Here is a 25,791-nt window from a genome sequence, read left to right on the forward strand (position 1 = left end):
TTTTCTCAAAATATTTAAGGTAAATAGTGACTAGATTGAGCTAGCATTTTGCACAGATCACTATGATGTCCATATAGGGAATGAATTAGAAACCATAGATGATTGGCAACCCATGAAGATCCTATTCAAACGGTCTAGATGGCCATGATGGTGTCTGAACCAAGATGGTAGAAATATAGATGAAGATGGATTCAACATTCAAGAGATATTTAGAAGTAGAATAAACAGAACTTGATAATTAATTGGATGTCGTGATGGTGGGATGAAGGAGGAGGAAAAAGAATCAAGTCAATATGACTCAAAAGCATGAGACGTCATCCCATTATATGGAATATAGAAATAGAAGTAAATGTGGTCATGGATGGGGAGAGGGGAAAAGGTAAGTTCAGTTTGGGTGATATTGAGTTTGAAGTGTCAGTGGAACATTCGCGTAGAAGGAAGCAGGTGTAAAATTCTGAGAAAGGTGGGAATGAGAAATATGGAAATAAAAATAAAATACTACCTAAGTAATAGCAAAGGACAACACAGAATTGTAATAAGGGACTGGGTAATTGCATAAAATGCCTCTGATAGGTCAGGGTTTTCCACTTGGTTCAATGACGTAAACAGAGAAACTTTCACTTTTATTCCTGGAATTCACTTGACAGTCTAACCTCCAGCCAAAATGGGGAGGCTCCTTGCCAATAATGTGGAGTTAGAGAGCCCGGGTAGCAATGAGACACACTAGAGACAGGGCGGATTCCTCCTGAGGCTTGGTCCTGAGGAAGCTGGGTTCCTTTGTGGCTGTTGGGAACTGAGATGGACATCTTTGAGGGCCTTTGAGGACATCTCATCAGTAAGAGAGATGGACATTTGGCCCTACCCATTCTAATGGGGCTATTGGGTGTGGTCCTGACTCTTACTGGGGTTGATCAGATGGCAGACCAACCTGCATTATATCAAGACAGGTCTAACATTTGGAAACCTGCCACCCTCCCAGGCAAAAATAATCCAACTGTTCTTTAAAAATAAATTGTTAAAGCAATCACATACGTATAATTTAAACATAATAATGGTGCCTAGATTTAATCAATTCTACTGGACTGATTTATATCTAAGGTTCATAGGCATCAATTACTTTAGTGGACAATCTGGTGACCAAAGAAAAAAAGTCTTATTACAAAGCAGTATTTCTTCTTGCAGGATTGTGTGGTTGCTGGGGGTGGAGGAGGTGGGGCGTGGGGGGCAGAAACTAGGTCCCAGGTAAAGAGAATTGACTCAGGAATCTCTTAACAAGGCAGAGGCCTGATAAATTTAAAAACAGATGGAGATTGAAATCTTTGAATTTTTTAATAGGTTTCATTTTTTGTCTGTATATGTATTTGTAATGATCAATAAAATACTCAGTTGTTTTTGGATAATAATATATTTGCATTATTTACTACTGTGAAATGGCTTAGGATTTGCATTTGGAAAGAGCATTTGAATCTCTTGAAATTAAAAGCTTAAATCATTTGTGTGTTAAATAATACAAATGACTAAATGGGTTTAGAATTCTGACTAAGATTTATCTTGTGTTGTTATATGGTAACTTTGAAGTTATGACACTGCTGTTATTGCCATGGAAATTTATATTCTGTTATAGTTGTTATGACTTCACATAATAGGATGAAAAGAAGCTGTGCGTCCCTAGCATCTATCCAGAAGGAAGGAGAAACATATGTCCTCTAGCTACAGGAATTCATATACTTTGATTTTCTCCGAAATAAAATTCTCATTTTGTCTAGGATCCTTTGTTTTTCTTCAGTTGTGCTCATATAGAATGTCTGGCCCATGTTAGACCCTCAAATATATATTTACTTTTTTGTACTTCATTTTAGCATCACCATTTTATGGGGAATAGTCAGAAATACCTGCCAACTTTTCTCAGGCAAGCAGAGAACTGAGGCAAATTATTCAAATGTTTTGATGCAATGAGCCAGATGACTGCAATTTTTAAACTAATTATTTCAGCTCACTTCTTCACTTTAGTTAGGTAGTCTAAATTTCTGTTTCAAGTGCACAGCTTTGGCCTTCTTGGAAAGTTGCCACTTTGAATGATTTTTAATCTTGACTTCCCATTTCACTTCCATTTGCCATTTTAATCTGAGGAACTTAGACTTTAGTACTCTTTCCTCAGTTACAAGCTTCGGGCTAATCATGGCCCTGGGAATTGAGTTCTCAAGTGTGTATACAACCCCCTTGACTCTCAGTTCCCAGCATCGACTCTTGGCTCCAAATCCTGCCCGTGGGGATCAGGAGCAGTGCCTGCCTCTTTGCCCTGCCTGACAAACACTGGGGGTGAGCCAGGAGTCAGTGGTTCCTAATCAGCATTTGTGGTAACAGAGGAACCCATCTTTGGTCATACAAAAGGAGAGGAGTAAAGTCTCCAGTGCAATATCCCACATCTGTTGACAGCTTCCACAGCCTTGCAGAGCCAAAAGGAAACTGTTGGACAAAAGGAAGCCTCTGTTTCTCAGAACCACCAGGTGGACTGAGTTTTTCTTAGCTCTTGGATTTTTCCATAAAGCATCTTTCCATAGAACATAAAGCATGCTTGAAAGTATAATGTTTTCCTCATTACTGCATTTCCAAATCCAACTCATCCCTCAGGGTTGAGCTCAAGTCTTACTTTAGGTATTAAGTTATGTTGTTTTATACTGGAAAGAATTTTAGTCTATAGAATAGTACAGAGAATAATATAACAGACAATTATGTACTAGTTGATGGTTTTTATTTAATAAAAAAAAAGTATCACTGATGGCGTTGATGTAGCTTTTCTATCTACCCCCAACATGATTCTCTTTTCCCCCTCTCCAGAAGCAAGTTATACCTTATCATTGGGCCATTAGCTAGAGTTTTTAAATGGCTGTGCCCTTTTCTGGATCTCAGTTGTTTGCAAGGAGTCCAATTCCAGCTTCCTAACATGATCAACCTCTATGACCCCTGACCCAATGCAAACATTAAAAGATCCTAAGGTATAAAAGCAGTCTGGAGCTTCAGCTGGGTCTGCCATTTTGACTGGGAACCATTTACCTCCTTTGACCTCCTCAACTCTTTCTGATTCCCGTAGCATTGGGCATTTGGTCCAGTTTCCAATCACTTATTTTGTACTAACTTTATGTATAGAAGCTGTAATGTTTCCTTAAAAAACAATACATTCTCAAAAGCAGTTCCATTCTCCTTTTACAACAAACTGTGAAAAGGTCCTCTGAGAGTTTTTATACCACAGTAGATTATGCTTAAAAGCAATCTCTTTATCAGAGAAGTATGCACATGGAAGTGTGCTTTACTTCATAGAATAGATGCTATTGCAACCATCCAGCAGTCATTGATTACCAGCTATGGTCAAGTTAGTTGAAGTAAGCATTATCAAATACAAGAAATGCATAAAGATTTGGTTTCCCCATCTCTCAAAGTATCTAGCTCAAATGATTCTGAGGCATTTTTGAAAATACCTTAACTAGTTCATGCTTTAAATGTAGTAACAGCACCCATGGCTTCAATAAAGGCTATATTATTAATTTTCTAACTTTTATAACTCGATTTGTGCCTTAGGAATTTTTAAGTATTTAGTTGTCTTTTTTCCAAAATAACCTGAAAATTAAGAGTGTGTGCCCACACACACTCTTGTGAATAACAACTGTTTACCTTAGACCAAATTATCAGTACCATGGGCTTCTTTAGCAGAGTTTGAAAATGCATTTTCACATCTAGTTCTTTTGGCTTGGACTGGCAGCACATCACCATATAGAGGAACGGAAAGTCTGGCATTATGGAACTTACACAGCATGTGACTGTGTGTTAACACAAATTAAAGATGTCCTAAGGCTTGGATTACTGAAGTGTAGTTGGCCATATATCCCATTCTGTCCTCTGGACTGAAACTAAAGACCAAGACACATTTCAGTGATGTTCCTCAGGAACTGATTAGTCATTTGCATTATTTATTATGACTAGATAAATCGCACCATCTTTTTGACTAACATCATTTAAAATTTCACATAAAATGTCCCTATAATTTTATCTCCACTAAAAATGCCCTAAAGCACCATGAGTATGAATTTATCAGTCACAGAAATTGTTGTGGCCGGTCATCAGTCAGGAACTGAATGTCTTGAACGACAGATTTATCGTAATTTTGATTTCTTTTTTTTTTTTTCCTTTATTTTTCAGACACTGCAAATGGATGTAAGCAGACTGAACATAACCTTGCTTCGGATATTCCGCCAGGGAGTGGCCGCAGCTTTAGGGATCTTACCCCAGCAAGTGCACATCAACCGCCTCATTGTAAGATGCCTACATTTTGCATTCCCAGAGTACAAACTTTGATTTTTATTGAAGGCTTCGATAATAAAGAATACCCATGCTATAGTCCTATGGCCCATGAGCCAAATCTGGCAAGCCACCTGTTTGTGCAAGGAAAGTTTTATTGGAACAAACCACACCATTTGTTTCCAGATTGTCCATGGCGACTTTCCTGCTACAGTGGCAGAGTTGAGTAGTTGCGACAGATTTTTGGCTAAATTGAAAGCTACGATATTTGCTGGCTTGCCCTTTCCAGAAAAAGTTTGTCGACCCTCTCATAGTTCAAGGCTAGCTACTACCTTGATAGGTGTGACTAGAGGGGCCGAAAATACTTATCTCACAGTACTCCCAAAATATTCTCCCTAAGAGTGAAAGCTTCTGTATCAGTGAAGATTCTGTCTCCAGACAGTAACTATTAAAACCCTTCAAGTGTATCAGGATGAAGGATAGTGAATGCACAAGGCAGAGGATTTCAAATAAAGAGTAAAGAAGAACCCATCCTTAAGGATAGCAGCCCAAATGGAATGCAAGAATAGATAAGGCTGGGGTGCCTGGGTGTGGCTCAGTCGGTTAAGCGTCTGCCTTCAGCTCAGGTCGTGATTCCAGGGTCCTGGGATGGAGTCCCACATGGGGGGAGTGTCCCTGTCCCTGCTCAGCAGGGAGCCTGCTTCTCCCTCTGTCTCTGCCTCTCTGTCTATCATGAATAAAATTAAAAAAAAAAAAAACAACTAGAAAAAAAAGAATAGATAATGCTGAAAAGTCACAAGAACACTTAGATTGGGTAGCTCGGGTGGGGACGAGGTAAAACTGAAGGATCTTTTGCAGAGGCCCAGTTTAGACCTACCTGTCAATCCCCCACATTATTTCTTTCCCCTTCCCTCAGTGTTTGGGAACCTTGATGTCATCCAACTGCATGCTCCCATCTGCACGTGAAGGTGGATGTGAGCAAAGGTCAATGAAAGGCAAATTCAAATCATAGGATTTTCTTTGTAAACAGCTGATCACCTAAGGTTCCTCTGAGAAGGGACTCTGGGATCATCTCACATCTTACTGTATCTTCTCCTTGCTGTAAATTCTGATGCTCCTGCTTGAGCTCATCTTTCTCTTTCATCAGTATCCGCACGTTCAGCTATGGAGAAGAATTTGCTTTTTATTTTGGTTTAGAGCTTTTGTTTCTCTTCATTTTGCCTGTGTGTGGAGAGTGAGTTCTTTCAGGCCCCATAATAACTTTTATTCTGTGAGTCAACTACTTCTTGGGACTAAATTAGCTTAAAAAATTAATAAATAAACCGCGAAAGTTTTTAACACAGGACCGTTGAAGAGTAAATACAACATTCCCCCAAATCCCGAAAGAGTTAATTTGGTTATTTCTATCCAGGGCATAGCTGGCTCAAGTGAGAAGACACAGGAATTATCAGTGTCTTAGATCTAGACCTAACTTGTGTATGTGTACTTAGATACCTTAGATATACATTTAGGTGCATAGATTTAATGAGCATAATGCCTCTTTGTAGGGATAAGAGATTTGCCACACCCAGGGAGGTATATGCTCATCCTTAGAGAATGTTAGTGGCATTTATATATGTCTGTTTCTAAGAGCAGTTATTCTAACAGGGGGAGCTGTGATGATACCAAGGGCAGCCGAGCACGGTGATTAAGAGCGCATGCTTCGGAGACAGACAGACAGAACCAGCTTGGCCATATCCCAGCTGTGTGACCTTAGGCAAGCCACTTATGTTTCTTCATTTGCAAAATAGAGATAACCATCATACCTATGTCCTGGAGGTGTTTTGAGCATTAAATGAGATAACAGATTTAAGTACTCAGGAGTGTGTCAGGCACAAAACAAGTGATCTGTTCCTACCATTGTAGTTATTAGGTCAGAAACTATTTAAATTATTATAAACATGTTTTACATCAGCATTATGCTATATTTAGTCATTGTTTGATGTCCCCTGCAAATACACAAATGGGATTTTTTAAACTTTATTTTTTTTAAAGATTTTTATTTATTTGTCAGAGAGCACAAGCAGGGGGAGCGGCAGGCAGAGGGAGAAGCAGGCTCCCCGCTGAACAAGGAGCCCGATGCGGGACTCGATCCCAGGACCCTGGGATCATGACCTGAGCCGAAGGCAGACGCTAATGACTGAGCCACCCAGGTGTCCCCGGAAATGTTTTTTCTGGATTGCTAGTACACTGATACCGCATTTTAGTATATGTGCTGCCAAACCGAGCTCGATACTGCATTTTATACCTGGCTGGACTTCTGATAAATTGCATTGAAAGAACATTTTCTAGCATGACAGAACTCCATGTTTCAAAAAGAAAAGACCAACAACAATTCCCTCTATAAGTGCACTGTGTAAGTTGTAAAGGAGGATCTGTCAGTGACAATGTCATTTTTGTGTGGTGTTTGGTTTTTTGTGTGTATGTGGCGTATCAGCCATTTATGGTAAGAAATCCTCTGTTTCCATTTCAGCTAATGACTTAATAGTACTAACAGGTAATACTAAGAGGAAAGTATCTTGATATTACTGCACAGCATATGCATTTCTACCAAGGATAGATTTTATTTTAATTTTTTTAAGATTTTATTTATTTGAGAGAGAGAGAGAGAGGGAGAGAACAGAGGGAAAGTAAGAGGGAGAAGCAGGCTTCCCGCCGAGCAGGGAGCCCGATGCGGGGCTTGATCCCAGGACCCTGGGATCATGACCTGAGCCCAAGGCAGATGCTTAACCGACTGAGCCACCCAGGCGCCCCCTCCCACGGATAGATTTTTAAAAGTATAATATACTTGAGGTGAGGGACAGGATCAGGGAAGCAACTTCAAAGCTCATCTAGCATCAGCTTCCGTAGTTAGTCCAGCCTTCGCATTGATACAAGTTGTAAGAAAACTATATGGAGTGGTGTGATGTCTAATAATTGTACTGTTATATCAGGTTTTATTTAATTCATTTGATTTTTAAATGCTTCTTTCAACACAATTAGCCTAGGAACGTCTGAATGATGTATTTCAAAAATCACAGTATGGAGTGGCAATTAAACCAGCATCCAATGAAATATAAAGTTACAAATCTTGAAAGAAAGCCGTTGGAAGATTTCAGGCTTCGGGCTGAAACTATTAAGTGTGCCAGATAACTAGCAAATATGATTTCCAAGAAGCCTTTGGAGCTTCTAGGGTTCTAATTTTCTTTAATGATTCTAGATAAAAGGTGAAAATATTTCCCAAAGCTGTTTAAAATGTCTATTAACATACATAAATAATCTGCTTTTACTAGGGAAGGAAGAACAGTGTTGAACTATTTGTGTCTCCTATAAACCGAAAAGCAGGAACTTCAGATGCTCTGCCGTCTGAGGAAGTGCTGCGTTCACTTAATATAAATGTTTTACATCAAAGTTTATCCCAATTTGGAATTATAGAAGTCTCCCCTGAGGTATGTTGTTCATGGACTATTTCATTTAGAAATGTGCACAGTTCACATGACATGGTAACTCGATCCCAGGAGGCGTTAAAATGAAAGCTGTTTACTGTGTGTTATTTGATAATAAAAATCTCCCTAAGGGTCAGAATTCTCTGATCTTCATACTTCATATGTTTATTCCTTAAGGAAATTTACTTCACATCAAAGTTCCACTCCGAGACACTTTCTTCTCTAAATCTTTTTGGCCTTGTATATTATTTTGACTTACCCAGTAAACTGTGTCGAAGAGAAACCATTTGAATATATTTGCCAGTTGATTGCTTGAAACTGAAGTGTCAAAGACAAACCATCCTGATATCTTTCTTCCGTAACAGGTATACTCCTCACTGCCTTCATTGTCGAAATGATCACCAGATACTCACCTTTGTCCAAAACCTTGGAATTAATTGGAAATGTATTTTTGTTTGTGTGCTTTGTTTTGTTTTCCGAGGAACCTAATTTTAAAAACTATGGTTAGAGTCTTCATAGTGTTTTCTAGTTTTGACACTTTTTAAATTGCCCCCACCGTCTCCACCATCCTCACTCCTGAATAAATTCAGTCCCTGTTTGTTTTTTTTTTTTTTACTTCTGCTTCATCCCACTGTAACAAACTCTCTAGAATGATCATCATCCTAAATATATGTAATTAAATCCACAGAATCATAGAATCAGACTTCAAGGGAACATATGTGAACATTTTATAGATGCAGAAAGTAAGGCCCATTTGACATGAAGTGACTTCAGCAAAGTGACAAGCAAGTGGAGTATAAAACAACAGTTGACATTTAGACATCTTGATTCCTAGTCTCTTCCCCTTTGCAGGAAAGCACAATGCCTCTCATTTCAGCAAATATCACAGGTGTGGTATAAAAATCTTTGATACAAGACTGAATTTGAATCCCAAAGCCGGCACTTTAAGATGCGTGTGACCTTGGGCAGGTGATTTAATCTCTGTGAGATTAAGTCTGTTTTTGCATAGTCTCGGCCTCTCTGAGCCTCATAGTTTCTTCCTTTCCAAAACGGGTCTAGTTAAAAAAAAAAAAAAAAAAGGTATAGTCTTTATTTTATAGACTTGAAATATGAATTAAATTTTAGAAATATGTGTGGAAATCCTCACCTAGAGTAGGCACCAAATACAATTTGAATGCAGGAGAGTTTTTTTATTGGCAGAATGAAAATGTATTTATTTCATCATCGAACCATGCCTGTAACAATCACCTCCAGCTGCTCTTGCTGCATAAGTTTTGCTCCCCTCCTTGTCCTCTCTGTGCCCTGCCCACCCCCCACCGCACACACATGGGATTTTTCTCTCTTTCGTTCTAAAAGCAAATCTGGCCGTGCCCTCCAAACGTCATGATTCTTCTCCGGCTTCCTAATGCTATAGAATCAGGTCTCAGGTCTGGATTTCTTAATCTGAGATAAGGTCCTTTGTGCACGGGGCTTTCTAATGGTTGAACAACATCGTCCTGGTTTGTGCTTCAGCATCTCCAGACTCAGTAGGTATGAGGACGCCCGCATACTGTCTCTTCCCTCCATGCTTGTGCATATGTTGATCCATCTGTACAACTTTCACATTTCAAGGTCAGTCTACTATCTAGCAGAGCCCTCTCTTGTGCCTTCACACATGTGCGTGCCTGCTCTGTGTTTTCATTGAGCTTAGTGCAAAAATCCCTTATTCCACACAGTAGGTTCCCTGAGAGCATGTGCCATTTCGTTTGATCTGTTCTCTCGGTCCCTTCATTCAGTACCTGGAATATAATGGGCACACGAACAGCCAAGCATTGTGCTAGGTAATATCCACAGTTGGACAAATAAATGAATAAACAAACAAAGAAATAAATAAAATATGATTTTTGCTTTCAGTGAGTTTATATTCGAGTAGGGCAATAAGACGTAAGCAGCTAAGAAGAATACAGGAGGAGATATAGGTAACATTACCACACTGAGCCATAGGCTCTTTGAGGAAGAAGAGGCCACCTCCTGCTTCGGAGAGGCCAGGGAAAAGGGTCCATATGAGCTGCAACACCCAAACCCTTCACCGGCCCTAACCGCATGGGAATCTGAAGGGCCTCCCTTTTGTATCAAACCAAACCCCATTTCCATATCTAGGCCCTCGACCAGCTGCCTTGCACACTATCTTACTCAGGACAATTCTTTACATTTGAAAAAGACCATTGGGTAAATTTATTCTTCTTCCTGTAAGCTTTCAGCGAATATTATAAGCATTCCTCCCTGTTGCTTTATTCTGAGTTTAAATGCTCTTCTGAATGCTTTAAAAGGAATATGGCAGCTTAGTGAGTCATCCGGATTTGCGAACCCAAAGAAGCTCACCAAACAAAAAAACTCAACACACCTCAGCCCAGTGAAGATGAGGAGCTTGTCACAGAACTATTAACCCACAATAGACCACAGGTCTGTACTGCACTTAATAATGGAAGTTTATTTGATGGTCAAAATGTGATATATTTTATGAAAATGTAGGAATTTAGAAATCTAGGAAATCTAGAAAATATTACATTACAGGAGACTAGGAAGTTTTTTAATTGGGTATAAGAGGCATTTCATTAAGGACAGATGGATTGTTTGAGGCTTTTGTTCAGGCACTTCTAGAATGGACCCAGCATTACCCTCTGACCTGAAGCTCTAATGCACAAACAGGAGAAAACCGTCTACTGTCATGGGGAGCCTCAGCCACATATAGTCCACAGGGGCACTGCGAAAGCATTTGTTGATATTTGCTTAAGATGGTGATGGTGTTCTGTGAGTTTCCCCATGTCTTTATTCATCTTTGTCATTAATGTGTGATAACAACTTACGCCTCAACCCATTCTTTCACATTTTTATCCCCAAATTATAGCTGTGCTGTAGTAACTAACATGTTTATTAACAGAAAAAAAAAAAAGAATACTGGTATTTTGGTTTTTCATCCTTTATCTGGATTATAGAACACCGTGAATGATGTCTCAAAGCATCCATTTCTAAACTTATATTAGTTACTTTCAGGGAAGGATGTGTTTTCTGTTGTTGCCATTTCTTTATTTGCTTGTTTTGTTTTTTTAATTAGAAATGACTCTTGGGAAACAAAAATACCAAACAGAGAATTACTTTTGTTTATTCATCTTTTTTCACTTTGAAACTAAGTTTTTTGGGGAGAAAAGACATTATTTCTTTTATATATTTTTATGACCTAGAACAATATAGGCACTTTGAAATTATTTTGTTATAAGATGCTTGTAAAGATGACACTAGACTTCCCATTGCCTCTTAAGTTAAAGCTTAAGGAAATAAAGTGAAATTCATTATTTTAGCTTCTATTTTTAAGTGTTTTTATAAATTAATTTAAGATTTTTTAATTAATTTATCAGTTAAAAATCTATTGAAACATTAAGTTCTGCACTGATAATAAAAAAATGATTTTAGGATTTGTCATTGTTGTTTAATTGCCAATTATTCCCTCTGGAATGGATCTTATGTTTCAAAGGAGAAAGTACCTTCTTTAAATGACAGGCCAATGTGCTGAATGATAACTTTTGTGGAGTATTTCCAAAGAGAAAAAAACACACCAAATAAACATGTACCGTAACCCATGAGTATGGTGAGTGTTCGTTCCTTGAAACTGGAACATGAGCCAGGGATTTAAAGAATTACCGTCCTGGCCCTACAATGCAGAGGAGGAATGCAATTAATGTTAACATGTGTCAGATCACTCAGAATGAATTGTTCACTTTGTGCACAATCCAGTGGAAGTTGGGCATTTATCGAACAAAATTACATTATTGCAGGATACACCTCATTTATCTGCCTAATTCAATCAGTTAACCAGGTACTTTACAATATTTCCATTTCATTCTTATTCTGTGTGCCTCATCTCTTCTCAAAAGATTTAGCTCCTAAAGCCTCTGTATCATCTCTCCTAGCATTTGGGATGTCTCTCCCCACTTGGGATCAGATTTTTTTTTTTTTTTAAACCAACAAGACAACTATAGTGCATCAAATTATTAAACAGGATATAGAGAAGCTGTGTTATGGATAGAGGAAACTGCCCAAATTTTAAGTAATAGACTAAAACAAAACCCAGCAATTTTTTTTACTGCAACAAAGTTAAAGGGCAAAGCGATGTAGAGAGGTAGCTATAGAATAAGAGGTAAAGATGATACAGTGGCATTGGGCTTGACCTGACCGTGGAGCCTCTGAATTATTGAACTTTCAGCCCCTTATGTAAAGGTTAGATTGGAGATTCATGTGGGTTATATTCTTTTGACTTGTGGGATCTTAAGTATAAACTTCTCCATTTATTACCTTGTCCTTATCAATTTTTTAGATCTCTGTACAAATATAGTAGTGCTCAGAGTAATAGCATGACTCAGAAGGAAATCTATTTACCAAGAAAGTGCAGTGACTAAGTTCTAGGAGTTCAAAACATGTGCCTTTCTAACTAGGAGTGGGGGTGTGGGGGTAGGAGGTTAATTCTTCCCTCAACACCGCTTTGGTTAAAAGAGAAAACAAAACAGATTTGTCTTAAGCAGAAAGGAACATGTTGATATTCCAGGAGGTGTCGAACCATAGCAGAAAAAAGAAAAAGAAATGAAGCAAATCAGGTTAGGAACACAAAATCTCTTTCCACCCACCTAACCACCCCTTTTTATCCAAATTTTACATGAACTAAAGCTCCTATCCTCATACTTAAATTTGACAAGTATAGGCTGCCTACTTGAAGGCTTAACTAGTTTGCTTTTATGGCAAGCAATAGATGTTATTTAGTTGCCTGTAAAAAACTCATTTCCGTGTTTATACCTGATTTCTGCAAGAGTTTTCTTTTCTGTTAGTTTCCAGCCATGTTTATAGAGGCGTTGTATTAAATACGATCTGGCTAAGGTCAAAGAGTAAAAGACAAATCACCGCTTGAATCCAAGACTTCCTTTCCAGCAGGATACTTAGTTTCTTTTCTTTCTTTCTTTTTTTTTTAAGATTCTTTTCATTTGAGACAGAGTGATAGAGAGAGAGAGAGTATAAGCAGGGGGAGAGGCAGAGGGAAAGGGAGAAGCAGACTCCCCACTGAGCCCAGAGCCCAACGAGGGCTCGATCCCAACAAGGGCTTCATCCCAGGACCCTGAGATCATGACCTGAGCTGAAGGCAGCAGCTTAACCATCTGAGCCACCCAGGCGCCCCAGATACTTGGTTTCTAATCATGTCATTGAGCAAGTATTTTCAGATTCTCCCTCAACTTACCACTTACATGTTTTTAAAAGATACACAAATCAGGGCACCTGGGTGGCTCAGTCGATTAAGCGTCTGCCTTCAGCTCAGGTCATGATCTCAGGGTCCTGGGATTGAGCTGCTTAGCAGGGAACCTGCTTCTCCCTCTCCCTCTCACCCCCCCAACACCCCCATCATGCTCGCTCTCTCTCTCACTCTCTCTCGCTCTCTCGCTTTTTCTTTCTCTTAAATAAATAAATAAAATCTTAATAAAAGATATACAAGTCATTTATTGTATCTATGAATCTGTGTCTTAAAAAGTAGGCAAGATGTTATGGTGAGCATATCAGTGTTTTATAAGCAAAGGAAATAGAAACTCAACTCCTTCAAGTCATTTTTATAATCACAACTGAACTCTAAGATCCTTTCTGTTCTGTTTTGTTCAAGTCCCCAGCAGCACTCACTTGAGTTCCAGGATAAAAGTAGTTTCTTTTAAGGCAAATATTCTTTTTGTCTAATTTACAAACATTGAATGTATTTTATTTTTTAAAAAGTCTTGAAAAAATAAGAATGATTTCAAAGTTCAGACACCTACAAGGACAGGTTTTTGTTCAAGGCTTTTTTTTTTTTTTTGAGACAGCTATTGATTTCTCATGATCCTGTGGGTTGACGAGGATCGGCTAGGTGGATCTTCCACGTAGTACAGGCTGAAGTCACCCCAGTGGTCACATTAAGCTGGGCGCTCATCTGCCACTGGTGTGAGCATGATAACCTCTCATTCTCCACAACCTCTCTCCATGTGGTTTCTCATCATGCAATATCCTGTTGCTCAAGTCTTTCTTAATTGTTGGAGACAAGATCCAAGGACAGACAAGTATTCTCACTAAAGGAAATAAAAAGCATACTTTAACAAAATGGAATTTTAGAGGCGCGGGAGCATTTGACTTGATTCAGCATTTATGTTTTTCCTAACCATAGACCATTTGGTTTCAAGTTAAAGTTTCCTTAACTATAAATCTATAAATTTCACTGAATTATAAAATTTAATTGCATTCTAAGATGTGATACTAGTAGGTATAAAAAGAAGACATTCATTCACATTGTATTCAGCTTCCTCTCTACCCTTTCACCCACTGAGTAGTAAGCCAAAAAATTTTAAAAGCATAAATAAAACTATTTATTTTACCTTTTTTCACCAAACAGTTCTGGACTTTTGATGTTCTCTGTTGCCTTAAATAAAATATAATATCCTAACAATTTGTATGATTGAGGTGAAATTTAATCAGATTTTGACAAAGTGGACTGCATTTCAAGGGAAAAAAAAAAGATTTGATGAAAAAGAAAAAAAAAAAGAAGAAGGAAATGATGCCGACATTGTTGCTCTGTTTATAAAGGCATCATGAGATTTTGTTTGCACCTGTTTCACTTTTGTTTAAAAGTCAAGAGCTGCACGTAAGCCAGGGTGTTGGTGTTGTGGGAGGGGACTGAAAACAGAGTAAGGAATGCCTCAGAAAAAATTTCCTCAACACAGAAAAGAACAGAACTCTTTTACTTTATGAACCAGGTAATTTCCAAAAGAGACTGGTGGAAGGATGTTTAAGAAGTCCAGGACCCAGTGTGTCATGTCAGGCATGCTCGCTCCTGGACAGGAGATAAAATCATCTCTTAATGTATACGGATGGCAGTCCTTGTCTTAGATCAGTTGGAGAAGCAGCTCTGGCTGCGGCGGATGTAGGTGTGTTCTACTACACTGAATGGAATAAAGCTAAAAATATGTTTAGTTTCTGATAAGAACGCCATTCTCCTCAAACTCTCATTTAACGTCGGACTTTCTGTTTTGCTTTTAAAGAAAAATGTTTTACAAGGGCAGCATGAAGCGGACAAAATCTGGAGCAAAGAAGGATTTTATGCTGTTGTCATTTTTCTCAGCATCTTTGTTATTATAGTAACGTGTTTGATGGTAAGTTTGCTTCTTTATATTTTATCCCTTATCGAGCCACTGCTTAATATTGGATACACTGCCATTCAAATGAATGCTGAAAAGCCTGGGAACAGAAGCAAGGCTACGATCCTGTTAGATTCAGAATATTCCTATCTGACAGCAGAGTGATAGCTAAGGAAAACCTATGGAATTACGGATTCTGACCTGCAGAATAAGGCTGTAATTGCAATGAGGCTGTTAGTAACTTGATCATCCTCGGATGAAGCTTTAGGAGGTGATTTACCCAGGTCACTGGAGCCCTCAAAGTCAGTAAAGTCTTATGGGCACACTTTGGGCTTACTTTATTTTTTCTTTTATATCATTTTTGTGGAACTCAGGAAAAATTTGAAAAAGAAACATGTCTTAGGGGCAAGATGTCTTTAGTAGTGGTTGATTTCCTTATTTTTAAAGGACCTAGATAGCATTCTACAAAATTCTAGGCATTAAAAGGAGATGATTATAGGCTCAAAGACCAGATAATTCACTGTCAACTAAATTTTTAGGTGAATGAATACAAAAAGTATAAAAGTATACACTGCAAATAGCTCCCTAAATTACAAATTACAAATGTGTAGCCTTTAAAAGTATTTTTCTACTTTAAAAAAAAAAAAAAGGAACACAGAATAAACCTACTAAACTAGGCAGTGCTATTTGGTATTGAATGAGTTAAAAGATACTTTTCAAATACAGTGGTAAGATTTTCCTATTCTTTTGAAAATTCTGTGATGTAATTTAAAATATTTGAAGTTTACAAATGGGTTTTAATATTTTTTTCCTTTGTGCTGTGTTCTTTTTAATTGTGTGCATTTTCAAAAATATTCCTTCTTAGCTTTTAAATGTTCCCCCAAAGACATATTACTTACTCTTTCCACAACCGACAATGTTGCTAAGTGTCTTATTGGGTTTTGTTCATTTTTGCTTCCCCTGCTGGGAAGGAGTTTATGTTAGAAAGATTAGGGGTTAGGTGGGAAAGACAGAGGCTGTGTAGGTGTAAACTTGAAGGATATAAAACAATTAAGGCCTTGAATAGGGTGATGATGGGTATATTTCCTCGAGTCTAAATGTAGGAAGTAGTAAGAACGTCCTCAAGCTTCCATCATCATGAATTCAGAGGCATCTGTCTCCTATGAGAAGATTTGTAGAAGATTTCTAAAAATTGTGACACAATAAACAAAAGAAGAATTTAAGAATTGAGTAAGAAAATCAGTTTTTGTGTATTAAATGGTGGAGATTAGGGGGAAAAAATTTAAGGAGACAAAGTTGGAGATTTTAGGGAAACTGTGGTAGAGACCATGGGACATTTTTTAGTATTTTAGAAGGTGTGGGTTTTTTGTTATAGTTAATTGCACTTTAAAATATGTGGTTCTTTTTTTCCTTAATACAGGAAATCTTGAGTGCTGTTTTCTCTCTCATCAGTCACAATTAGAGTGTTTTTCTGCTTCACAGATGAAAAGATGTGAGGAAGAGGAGAATAGAAAGGGGTAGCAGGTGCTCAAAGTAGAGATTGTTCAGGCAGGAAAGGGATAAGATTGAGCAGAGCAGAGGCAAGGAGGGAAGTGGCAGAGCAGAGTTTGCTCTTACCTTGTAGCACACGATCGAAGATCTGCCTCTCTAACTCAAGGAGCCCCTGCATGTCCAGCATGACTGGAGAAATCCCTACAGTACATACTGGTCGCCTGGGGTAAAGGAGCTGTCCTGGCCACACTCTCAACCACTCGAGACCAGAGAACAACGCTTCTTTTCCCAATTTCTGCAAAGCACCAATGTAAAAGCCAGAAACCCAGATACGTCTGCTCCAAAGTTACTGGAACAAATCGAGAAAGGAACATTTCAAAAGTATAGGTGATTGCTCTCTAGTGGGTTGGCAGGTAGATTCATCCACTCATTCAATCCACAGATTCCTGCAGAGGATCCACTGTGGACCTGTGGTTGGTACTGTGGCCAAGGAGAGCACAAGACAGATGGGGTCCCTATTTTGTGGGGCCTATACTCTGGAGGCAGACACAGACAATAATTCAGTTAGTATTTTTTTTAATCAAATAGTGGACATATGTATGATTCCAAATATTTGACCTTCTGGAAAAGGCAAAACCATAGAGACAATGAAGAGATCAGTGGTTGCCAGAGGTTGCAGGGGAGGAGATGAATAGGTGGTGCACAGCAGAGTTTCAGGGCAGTGGATCTATTCTGTATGACACTGTAGTGGTGAATACATGACATCATGGATTTCTTAAAATCCATAGAATTTGCAACCCCAAGAGTGAGCCCTAATCTAGACTATGGACTTCAGTTAATTATAACATATCAATACTAGCTCAACAGTTGTAACACATGCAACCTCACTAATGCCAAATGTTAATGGGGCAAATTTTCTAGGGAAGTAGGGGAGTAGGGGCATATGAGAACTTTGTACTCTCTGCTGTTTTTCTATAAACCTAAAACTGCTCTTCAAAAATAAAATCTAGTCATTTCTTTTTAAAATCAAATATTATTCAATGCCGCGAAGAGATACCATAATAGTGAGTGAGTGGAACAGAGCACTTTGAGACTTCCAAGACATGTGAAAATATGGGGAGAGGGCCTCGCAGGCAGAGGATATGGTGGGTGGAGCTGCTGGGGCGTAAAGAAGCTAGTCTCTCTGGGTTCAACAAGAAGGGTGCAAGCTGAAACTTTTAAGCAGAGCTTTGATATGATTGGACATGTATTTACCAGAGCAGGTGCTCTGCTGGTGGAGAGTGGTTGGAGACAGAGCACAAGGTGAAGTGTGTGAGCAGGAGGACTCTTCTGGAAGCCATTGTGTTAGCCTGATGACAAACATGATAATGGCCCAGAGTAAGGATGGCGGTGGAGATGGGAGAAGTGAACGGTTGGGATTTATTTGCAGATGGAAACAACAGGACTTGCTGTGTACTGATTCTCAGGGAGAAGGAAGGAAAGAAATTAAGGTTGATTCCTCTTGTATTTGGCTGAGGACCTGGGTGATGGAGCTCCCATTTCTTGGGAGAGGAACAAGTTGGGGGTGGGAGTAGTGAGAGAAGCAACTCTTTCGTTGTGCGTTCCAGTCGCTCTTGAATGAATGAAAGAAATAGAATGATATCTTTCAAACACAACCTTAAATTTTTTTTTAAAGATTTTATTTTATTTATATGAGCTGCGGGAGGAGTGGAGGGAGAGAGAAGCAGACTCAATGCTGAGTGTGGAGCCCGACCTGGCGCTTGATCCCACGACCTTAGATCATGGCCTGAGCTGAAATCAACAAGAGTTGGACGCTTAACCGACTGAGCCACCCAGGCGCCCCACAGTCTTAAACTTTAATGAGAAAAGGTCACTTTAAGAAGTTAACAGACAAACCAGCAGTACTTAGGAAGATAGACAAATACTACCTACTAGACAGTATTAAGATGAAGTTAAGTTTATCTGATGTAGCTATACCATTGACAAGTCAACAGTTCACATTTAGGGACTTGTCAGATATGATTCTCCAAAATAAGTTTACCTGTGTAAATGTTCAAGTGTTTTTGATAATAACCTAGATTTAAAGTAAGTCCTTTAACTTGGCTTTCTCAGTAATAGTTACGCTATCACTTCTGCAATTTTCAAACACGTAATATTCTGATTCTATTTCCCATAATTTTGTTGATTCCGTGGCAGAGGAAAAGCTATAGCACAGAATTTTCCCTCTGGCAAAAATTATATTTATGAGAGATCAAATGCCATTATTTGCATCCAGTCTTCCAACATACCACAGAAACGAAAAGCATATGGTTTTTCATTTTTTAAAGATGAAATTTTATAGGTAGATTGCTGTGATGGTGGATTACGTGTGCTATGTAACAATAACATAAGGCTTGGCAAAATTTTTGAAATGTGGCATATTGTTTACTTTCCTTAAAATAAAAAAAAAAAATTGTATGTTGCCAGGCATAAAATTAGACATGCATGACATTTTCAAATGTGTGACTTATTTAGCACCTCTCAAATGTGAATCTAGAGTAGGTGGAGCAATAAATAGACAAATACGATTTTCCAAGAAAAAAATGTGTGGGCAATTTCCAATCCATTCAGTCTGTTTTAGGTGGAGGAAATTTATTACTGAGAAGAATTCGTTATTAAACTTCAATCAACAATGGAAAGGACACCATTTATCACCAAAATTAAACCTTCCAATGTACTGAGAGGTTTATTACGAAGTGCAGAGGCATTTATGCGATATAGGTAAAGAGGTCTACAAGCCAGATCGCTTCCAGAAAGCAATTTTAGAAAATACATGAAAACAGCTGTTTGGGTCAACAAAAGTTCTGGCATGTTGGACCCGTAGAAGAGCCATCCATCCATATGCCATACAAAGAGTTTTTCTAGTCATGCTCTTGGTAGGAAGGAAATCCAGAGGCAGGAAATCCTATGTCAGAACATCCTATGTCAGGGGGAGTGCAAGAAGAGGGGTTGGAATTCAAACCCAAATCTGTCTGGATTAAAAGTCTGGGCTCCTTACCATGATTCCATGTATAAAAGAGTCAAACTGTGATTTCTTTAAGTCCTCACATTCTGTCTTGTGAACATCTGCTTCGGGCCACAAAGGGGATGATGATGAAAATTCCTATATTATCTTTTACTGGGTGTAATTTTCCCACATCTGTCTCTTCTGGAAGCCTGTGCATTCTCAGAAGTTAGGGTTGTGTGCTGCCTTTGCACCTGCAATGTTGCTTCTGGAATGTAGTAGCAATTAACTCATGTCTACTCAACTAAAAGAAATGAATGAATGAACTCTTTCAGAACTGTAAAATACTGTAAAGAAAATACAATGGGCTGTTAGTTGATGGCATCATTTTAAAATTGGAACGTATTTTAACTCAAACAGATATTTTGTGTTATCTACTTAAGAGATTTTTTTTATTGAAATATACCTGCCATATAACATTGTGGAAGTTTAAGGTGTACACTTACGAGATTTTTTTAAATGAAAATTATAAGCGGCCAAAGAGCTTTATAGGATTTTTTGGTAGCTTTCCTCTCATTTCTGTGTTCCTCTGGCTCTCTTCTTCGTGCTATTATTTTTTATCTCTTGGTATAGTTTGACTTTTACAGTTCCTCTCTCGTTCAATATTCCTGTTTTCCTTTTCCAAATGACCAAATGACTTTATTGCATCCTGAGATTCAAACAAGATAAAACCAAAGCTACTGATTTACCATTGCTATAATAAGCTTTTAGGTTGAACTTTGCAACAAAGTGCGTTCACAGAGAGAAATATGCATATGCTATACTCCAGACCTTGATCTGCACAGAGAAGAATCTCTGACACACTTTTCCAGAGGCTTTGGGAAAGGTGTTGAGAAGAAAGATGTGGGGATTTAGAAGAAACGGTAGAGTCGAAAGATCACAGGCATTAAATCAAGAAAGTTGGATTCTAGACTTTATTTCTAACCTTCCAGAAGTCATTCAAGTGTTCTGAGTCTAAATGTGAAATGAGGAGATTATACCAGATGATTTTTAAGAGCCCTTATCCCAGTTTCTCAACAGTGGTACTGTTGACATTTGGGACTGGGTGATTCTACTGGGGGGAGAGGGTCTGTCCTGGGCACTGTAGGGTATCTAGCAGCATCTCTAGCCTCGCCCACTAGATGCCGATAGCGCCTCACCACACACCCCAGTATGACAACCAAACACAGCTCCGGACGTTGCCAAATGCCCCCGAAGGGCTAACGCCCAACTGGTTGAGGACGACTCCCTCACAATTTAATTCCATGATGACGGCCCCATTGCCCGGTCTCAATGTCTTCAGTTCTTTCCACATTTTGCCAGACAGCCCAATCTCTCTCTCGTGGATTTTTAAAGTATCTTATAAGCATTATATGTTCTCCCGGTTCTGCTTTTCCCTAATTAAAGATGTAAATCAGTCTGTACACATACTATGTAGATTAAAAAGTTGACCTATCACCAGAGATGAAGTAAACAGTTGACTGTAAAATGCATGACAAGGGTCCTTCATCAAGAACATAAGCTCTTGAAGTAAAGAAGGACTTTGGACTAGAGCTTGTTCTACACCAATAAAACCATAAAAGTGACCTGTCAAGAGCTATCGAGAAGGCTGATATTTCCTTGACTTCCTCATTTTCATTTTTGAAATCTGCTTCTCCAAAACCCAAATGTAAACAGGCAAGCACATGCTCCAATGTACATATATTTAGATGTGAAGAACTTAGAATATATAATATATGCAGTATCTTTTATTAAAGATATTTTTGTAAAGGCACAGATGTATTTGTTTCTCTTCTCATTCAGGAAAAAATTAAGAAATAAAAAGCTAGGGCACCTGGCTGTCTCAGTTGGAAGAGCATGTGACTCTTGATCTCGGAGTTGTGAGTTCAAGGCCCACATTGGGTGTAGAGATTACTTAAATAAACAAATATTTTTTAAAATAGTAATAAATTAAAAAATGAAAAAAGCTAAAAATTTAAAAATAATAAAAAGCTATCCCACCTTAAATTCTGTTGCCTCATCTTTTAGTAATTACATATTTAATTTAGCAGATGTGTGTTTTCTGATTGGTACTGTTCTAAGGTGGGTTTTGTTTGTGCAGAGTGGTGGCCAAGTGCCTTTTGAGGGTTACAGAGACTGAAGAGAAGCGGTAAATTAAAAACCTCCCAATCCTTAGGGCATGATGCACTGGGTAAGGATATTTATCTTCAATATTTTCTATCCTATAGGTTGTACAAGTCTAATTAGAGTAAGAAGATTTGTCACTTAGTATTAGACATCTTTTTTTTTCTTATGCAGTAATATTTCTCACAGGAATATTTAGCACCCATCGCTTTCAAAAATTTAAGATTTAGCTTTACCCTACTTTTGTCAATGAACACCACTAGTATAAAAGTTTCCAGGTTATGAGGAAGTGAACTGATAAAAGACAATAAGGATTCCTTTTCATCTCCTGGCAGTTCAATTCATAAGATGCATTTCTAGTTATACTCCCTATGTGCATAGTCCTTTTCCTTAAAGAGAGCTTTCAATCCACAAAAAATCGATTTGGTGGTGTTGAACCCCACTGGTGAGAACCACATCTGCAGCAGACTCTTTGAGAGTTCATCTTTAAGAATTATGGCACAGCAAAGAGAACACCAGAGGTAACGTAAGGCGGTGGAAAGTGCATGGGTCTGCGAGTCAGAACTGCCTTAGGGCCTGGGTCTGACCCAGCTGGCTGCTGGCTTTGGGCAAGCCATATTATTCAGCTAGACAGCGATTTTATAAATGTATAATTAGGTCAGAAAGACCTTTAGTGACCATTCAAACTCCGATTCCCTCCGTATCCCTAATTTAAAAGTCACTTAATGTACAGTCATTCCTATTTCTTACCTCTCTGCCCAAACTTCTCTCTTGTTATTATAACCTGAGATGTTGGATCTGAGACATAATTAAATTTCATTTTCGCCCTATTTTTACATAATTCCAAAGCTCCCTTTTCTATCACAATTTCTAGTTCTTCAGTTCTTAATTTTGAGTCATCTTTCTTGTGACTTGGAGTAAATTTTTTTCAGGAAACGTACACCGGTATCATATTTCCTGAGACCTTATGCATTTGAAACATTCTTCCTGTTGGTTTCATTCACATGAACTTCAGTTTATCAAGGTGTGGAATTCATGCATTTTTTGCAATATGCATTTTTTTCCTCAGTCACAAAAACTGCTCCGTTTTCTCTTCACATTTATTCTTCTTTCAAAGGACATACTTTTTAACTGAGAACTTTTTAAAAAAAAGATTTTATTTATTTATTAAAGAGAGAGAGCACAAGCAGGGGAAGCAACAGGTAGAGGGAGAAGCAGGCTCCCCACAGAGCAGGGAGCCCGATGTGGGACTCGATCCCAGGACCCTGGGATCATGACCTGAGCCGAAGGCAGATGCGTAACCGACTGAGCCACCCAGGCATCCCTGAGAACTTTTTTCATTCCATATCCTTAATTCCATAAGAACAGGGTGCAGTTTATTTTCTCCAGAACAGAATACTCTGGACCTCTCACGATACGTGACATTAGGTGGGCACCGAAAATAGTTCTGAATGACTCGCTTCTCTCTCCTTTAGTCTGGTTTATCGTTTACAGTGACTTTTCTCTGACAATTTGGTCCACAGAGTGTCCCAGCAAAGTCAGTGTGATACCTTTAAATGTTTAAAAATGACAATCCTACCATTTCTAAATTGAATTAGCCATTCCAGAAAGGGCTCTGAGAGTGGAGAAAGTGATATGTTTGCCTTTTCCTACATGCATTAAAAATTAAAAAGGCGAGGGGCGCCTGGGTGGCTCAGCCGGTTAAGTGTCTGCCTTTGGCTCAGATCATGATCTTGGGGTCCTGTGATCGAGCCCTGCATCGGGCTCCCTGCTCAGCAGGGAGTCTGCTTCTCTACCCCTCCCAATCTCGCTCTCAAATAAATAAATAAATAATCTTTAAAAAAATTTAAAAGGGGAAAGAGGTAAAAAATAAAATTCTGGTTATCCAAATTATCCTTGGATAGGTGCCCTAAATTTAATTTTTTGAAGAAGTTACCAGATATTCAAGTTAATACATGACTAGTGTGGATATTTACCAACATAAGAAATTACAATTTATAGCATAACTATTTTTTCACTAATATATTTGTTTAAGATTTTATTTATTTTTTGACAGAGACAGCGAGAGCAGGAACACAAGCAGGGGGAGTGGGAGAGGGAGAAGCAGGCTTCCCGCCGAGCAGGGAGCCCAATGTGGGGCTCGATCCCAGGACCCCGGGATCATGACCTGAGCCGAAGGCAGACGCTTAACAACTGAGCCACCCAGGCGCCCCTTTTCACTAATATTTTATAAGATTTTCTTCTCACATGTTGTACTGGATGCAGAGGTCTATTTCTAAAAATGTCATAAGCCCTTATTTCATGGCTATTCCTTCGATCAGCCTTCCCTTTTAGTCATTTTGAGTAAAAACTTGCATGTGAATCAAACTGACATCTGGCACTTTTATAAAATTAGCCTGTTTTCTTTTGAATATATATTTGAGGACCAGATTCATGGACATATTTATTTAATAACTGGAAATACCAACTATATCCTTCTTGAGAAAAATCTCAGTACCACACAACTAAGAAATCATTCTAGAAGGCTTTGCTTGGGTGTATTATCATTAAACCTCCATTTTAGTTTGTCTTCTGGGTTGGGGTGGAGGAGATCATATTTTGTTGTTCAGTGTGAAAAAACAAGCCTGTATATCTCCTATAGATTCTTTACAGATTAAAAGAAAAATTTCAGCTTTCCTTGCGACAAGATAAAGAGAAAAACCAGGAGATCCACCTGTCGCCCATTGCGTTACAACCGGCACAGTCTGAGGCAAAGACGGTCAACAGCATGGTCCAGCCCGAGCAAGCCCCAAAGGTGCTGAATGTGGTTGTGGACCCGCAAGGCCGATACACTCCTGAGATCAGAGCTACCACCTCTGTCTGTGCTTCTCCTTTCAAAATGAAGCCCATAGGACTTCAGGAGAGGTAAGAGCTTTTCTGTATCCCCCTACAGGTTGCTTTTTTTTTTTTTTTTTAAAGAATATTCACCAATTAAAAATGATAGAAGCAGAAATGATTGGCATCTTGGGTAAAATTGCTCACCACCAAATGGACACCAGGAGGAAGTAGTCTTTCTTGTCCCCCCAAAGAATCGAGCTGTGTTACAAAAATCTTTTAGTTACATCAGATTCTGTTTAGCTAGTGGAGACCCAAGCCACAGTCATCTTCAACTCCAGGACAGCTTCTGTAATCATTTATTGGGTACATTTTGAGGGCTGCTGATGTAATACTACCTTCTTTAATTGTTGTCAAAACTCTGGTAGGTAGAAGGGCTAGAAATAAACTTAGGGTATTTCCTGACAAAGTCCACATTGTTTGGAGTAAGGTAGAAATGATCAATGTCACAGATAATTTTTTTATAAAGTTTTCCCTCTGCTTCCTTTGAGTAAATGAATAGTAAATATCTCAAGATCCATGACATTGTTTTTGTTGCCTTACCTGCCTTTGTGATGTACTTCTGCTGACATTCTCATTTAAAGCAAAGCCAACGTGGGGTGCCTGGGTGGCTCAGTCGGTTGAGCATCTGTCTCTTGATTTCAGCTCAGGTCACGATCTTGGGGTCCTGCGATCAAGCCCTGTGTAGGGGTCCGTGCTCAGTGGGGAGTCTGCTTGAGGGTTCTCTCTCTCCACCCCCCACCACTCCCCCAACTCATGCTCTCACTCTCTAAAATAAGTAAATAAATCTTTTTAAAAAATTAAAAATAAATAAATAAAGCAAAATCAACATATGAAAACCAGGATATGCAAGGTATATAAATGAGGGGCTAATTCTTTACTTCCTCAAAATATTAAGTAAAGCTTCCCCATAGAATTTCTTAAAATAAGAAACTTCCTGTTTATATTTAAAATACAATTGATATTATATCTAATATTGCATGTCAGGGTAGTGCGGGAAGTGAGAGGCTCTCAAGGTACACTCCCTGGTTCATTCTCCTCTTATTTTCCTATATCTTCATTTTCTATCACTGTCCTTTTTGTTGCCTTAGGTTTTTAGATCACATCTCTAAATTTTTATTATATTTCCTATAACACACACACATGCACGCACACGCACACGTCACATCCCTTCAGAAAATATAAGAACTTCAGAAGACAAGGTGGTCATTCAAATTTTTTTGTATTACTAAAAAACAGTGAATGAAGTAAAAAGAAAGGTATTGTTGCAGTGATCCCCAAAGTCCTGTAAAGGGAGAACATTTGACTCCGTAACAGAAGAATGGAGAGCAATCAAATCTTCCTCATCCCC

General features: G+C 38.6%; 1 protein-coding gene across 2 annotated transcripts in view; it reads left to right on the plus strand.

Annotated features, from left to right (window-relative positions):
• Positions 1-25,791, plus strand: part of PTPRR (protein tyrosine phosphatase receptor type R) — a 239,850-nt gene that overhangs the window by 127,035 nt on the left and 87,024 nt on the right. The window contains exons 3-6 of one of the 2 annotated variants that reach the window (XM_035002132.1): positions 4,195-4,308; positions 7,605-7,760; positions 14,834-14,944; positions 24,208-24,470. In XM_035002132.1, coding sequence (XP_034858023.1) covers positions 4,195-4,308; positions 7,605-7,760; positions 14,834-14,944; positions 24,208-24,470 — 644 coding nt within the window. Of the gene's footprint in view, positions 1-4,194; positions 4,309-7,604; positions 7,761-14,469; positions 14,549-14,833; positions 14,945-24,207; positions 24,471-25,791 lie in introns of those variants that run through there. The other variant, XM_035002134.1, reaches the window with a different exon arrangement.

Source organism: Mirounga leonina, unplaced genomic scaffold (genome assembly GCF_011800145.1).
Source record: "Mirounga leonina isolate KUSES-001 unplaced genomic scaffold, KU_Mleo_1.0 Mir_126, whole genome shotgun sequence".
Classification (NCBI taxonomy): domain Eukaryota; kingdom Metazoa; phylum Chordata; class Mammalia; order Carnivora; family Phocidae; genus Mirounga; species Mirounga leonina.